At 43.4% G+C, this 1,359-nt stretch overlaps 1 protein-coding gene across 1 annotated transcript; it reads left to right on the forward strand.

Annotated features, from left to right (window-relative positions):
* Positions 1-627: 627 nt before the first annotated feature.
* Positions 628-1,103, forward strand: LOC107729613 (E3 ubiquitin/ISG15 ligase TRIM25-like). The gene has a single exon (XM_016540242.1). It carries the CDS (start codon positions 678-680, stop codon positions 1,101-1,103), a length of 426 nt encoding a protein of 141 aa, XP_016395728.1. The 5' UTR covers positions 628-677.
* Positions 1,104-1,359: the final 256 nt, after the last annotated feature.

A 1,359-nucleotide genomic window follows, 5' to 3' on the forward strand; every position in this document is an offset into this window, starting at 1 on the left:
AACAGAAGGGTTAGAGTGAGTGGGTTTGGGGATACCAGCTGCGCGTGCAGACACCAGCAGTGCATCCCTCACACTGGATACCAGACTAGGATACTGAAGGGCTGACCTTGATAATCTGGGTGCAACAAACAGGACGTGACAAGACTCTGGATGATCAGCAGTGATATGACAAGACTCAGGAAGCATTCTGTTAAGGGGCGAACGAGATGTGAGACGTGCGGATCCATGTGCAAGGCTTTATTTACAAAGGCGTGGTCAATAAACAGGCAAGGGCCTTACAGTGAGAATGGTAGGGAACACATTATAGGCCTAAACTCGTAGCTGCCAGTAGCAGTAACCAAACAATTAGATATGAATGCAAATTAATATATTCATTTATTCAAAGTAATTTACTAAGAAGCAGGTTCACCATTCCTAGTCCAGGAGAGTCATTTTCCCATAGAGTTTAGTTTGATCTCTAATTAAATGCACCTGAATCAAGTAGTCTTTGCGTTTACTTTAATAACAGTCAGGTGTGTTGAAGAAGCAGGATTGAGTAACCTGCTTTACAGACTCAGAAACACCTGTTTTACACACGTCACTCAAACACGGAAACAGAATCACATGAGTTCAGGGAAAGAGAAACTGAAGTGTAGCTGAACTGTTGAGTGTCTGTGTCTCTGTATTTCTGCAGTAAAATGGCAGAAGCCAGAGTTTCTCAGGATGAGTTCATGTGTCCAGTGTGTCTGGATCTCCTGAAGGATCCAGTGGCCATTCCCTGTGGACACAGTTACTATAAGAGCTGTATTACAGACTGCTGGGATCACGAGGATCAGAAGAGAGTCTACAGCTGCCCTCAGTGCAGACAGACCTTCAGTCCAAGACCTGCTTTAGCTAGAAACACCATGCTGGCTGAAGTGGTGGAGAAACTGAAGAAGACCAAACTCTCTGCTGACTGTGACGCTGGAGCTGGAGATGTGCAGTGTGACGTCTGTACTGGAAGGAAATACAGAGCCATCAAGTCCTGTCTCGTGTGTCTGGAGTCTTACTGTCAAACTCATTTTGAGCGGCATGAGGAGTTTCATTCACGTAAGCCACACAAAGTGACTGAAGCCACTGCGTAAACCTTTATCAGCAAAATCTTTCCTATAATAGGCTTTGGTTAAGCAACATAGAATAATGGAGTGAACTATTCAAATGTTTTCTGACAAAATATGTACTTCTATCAGTCAAAATACAAGTTAAGTGCAGAGACAGAGGACTTTCTGTTCAGTCAATCTGTCAGAATCCAGATGATTTCAGTCATTTATAGCTTCACTTAGTTCATCTATTTTCTGTTTAGAGCCGCAGCTTAATTACACAGCCGTCTGTGTCAGTTTC

The sequence above is a fragment of the Sinocyclocheilus rhinocerous genome, unplaced genomic scaffold (assembly GCF_001515625.1).
Source record: "Sinocyclocheilus rhinocerous isolate Xijiao unplaced genomic scaffold, SAMN03320098_v1.1 scaffold488, whole genome shotgun sequence".
NCBI classification, from domain to species: domain Eukaryota; kingdom Metazoa; phylum Chordata; class Actinopteri; order Cypriniformes; family Cyprinidae; genus Sinocyclocheilus; species Sinocyclocheilus rhinocerous.

What these genes read in the sequence shown, in the direction of transcription:
- LOC107729613 (XM_016540242.1), top strand. Translation starts at nt 678, where the DNA reads ATGGCAGAAGCCAGAGTTTCTCAGGATGAGTTCATGTGTCCAGTGTGT.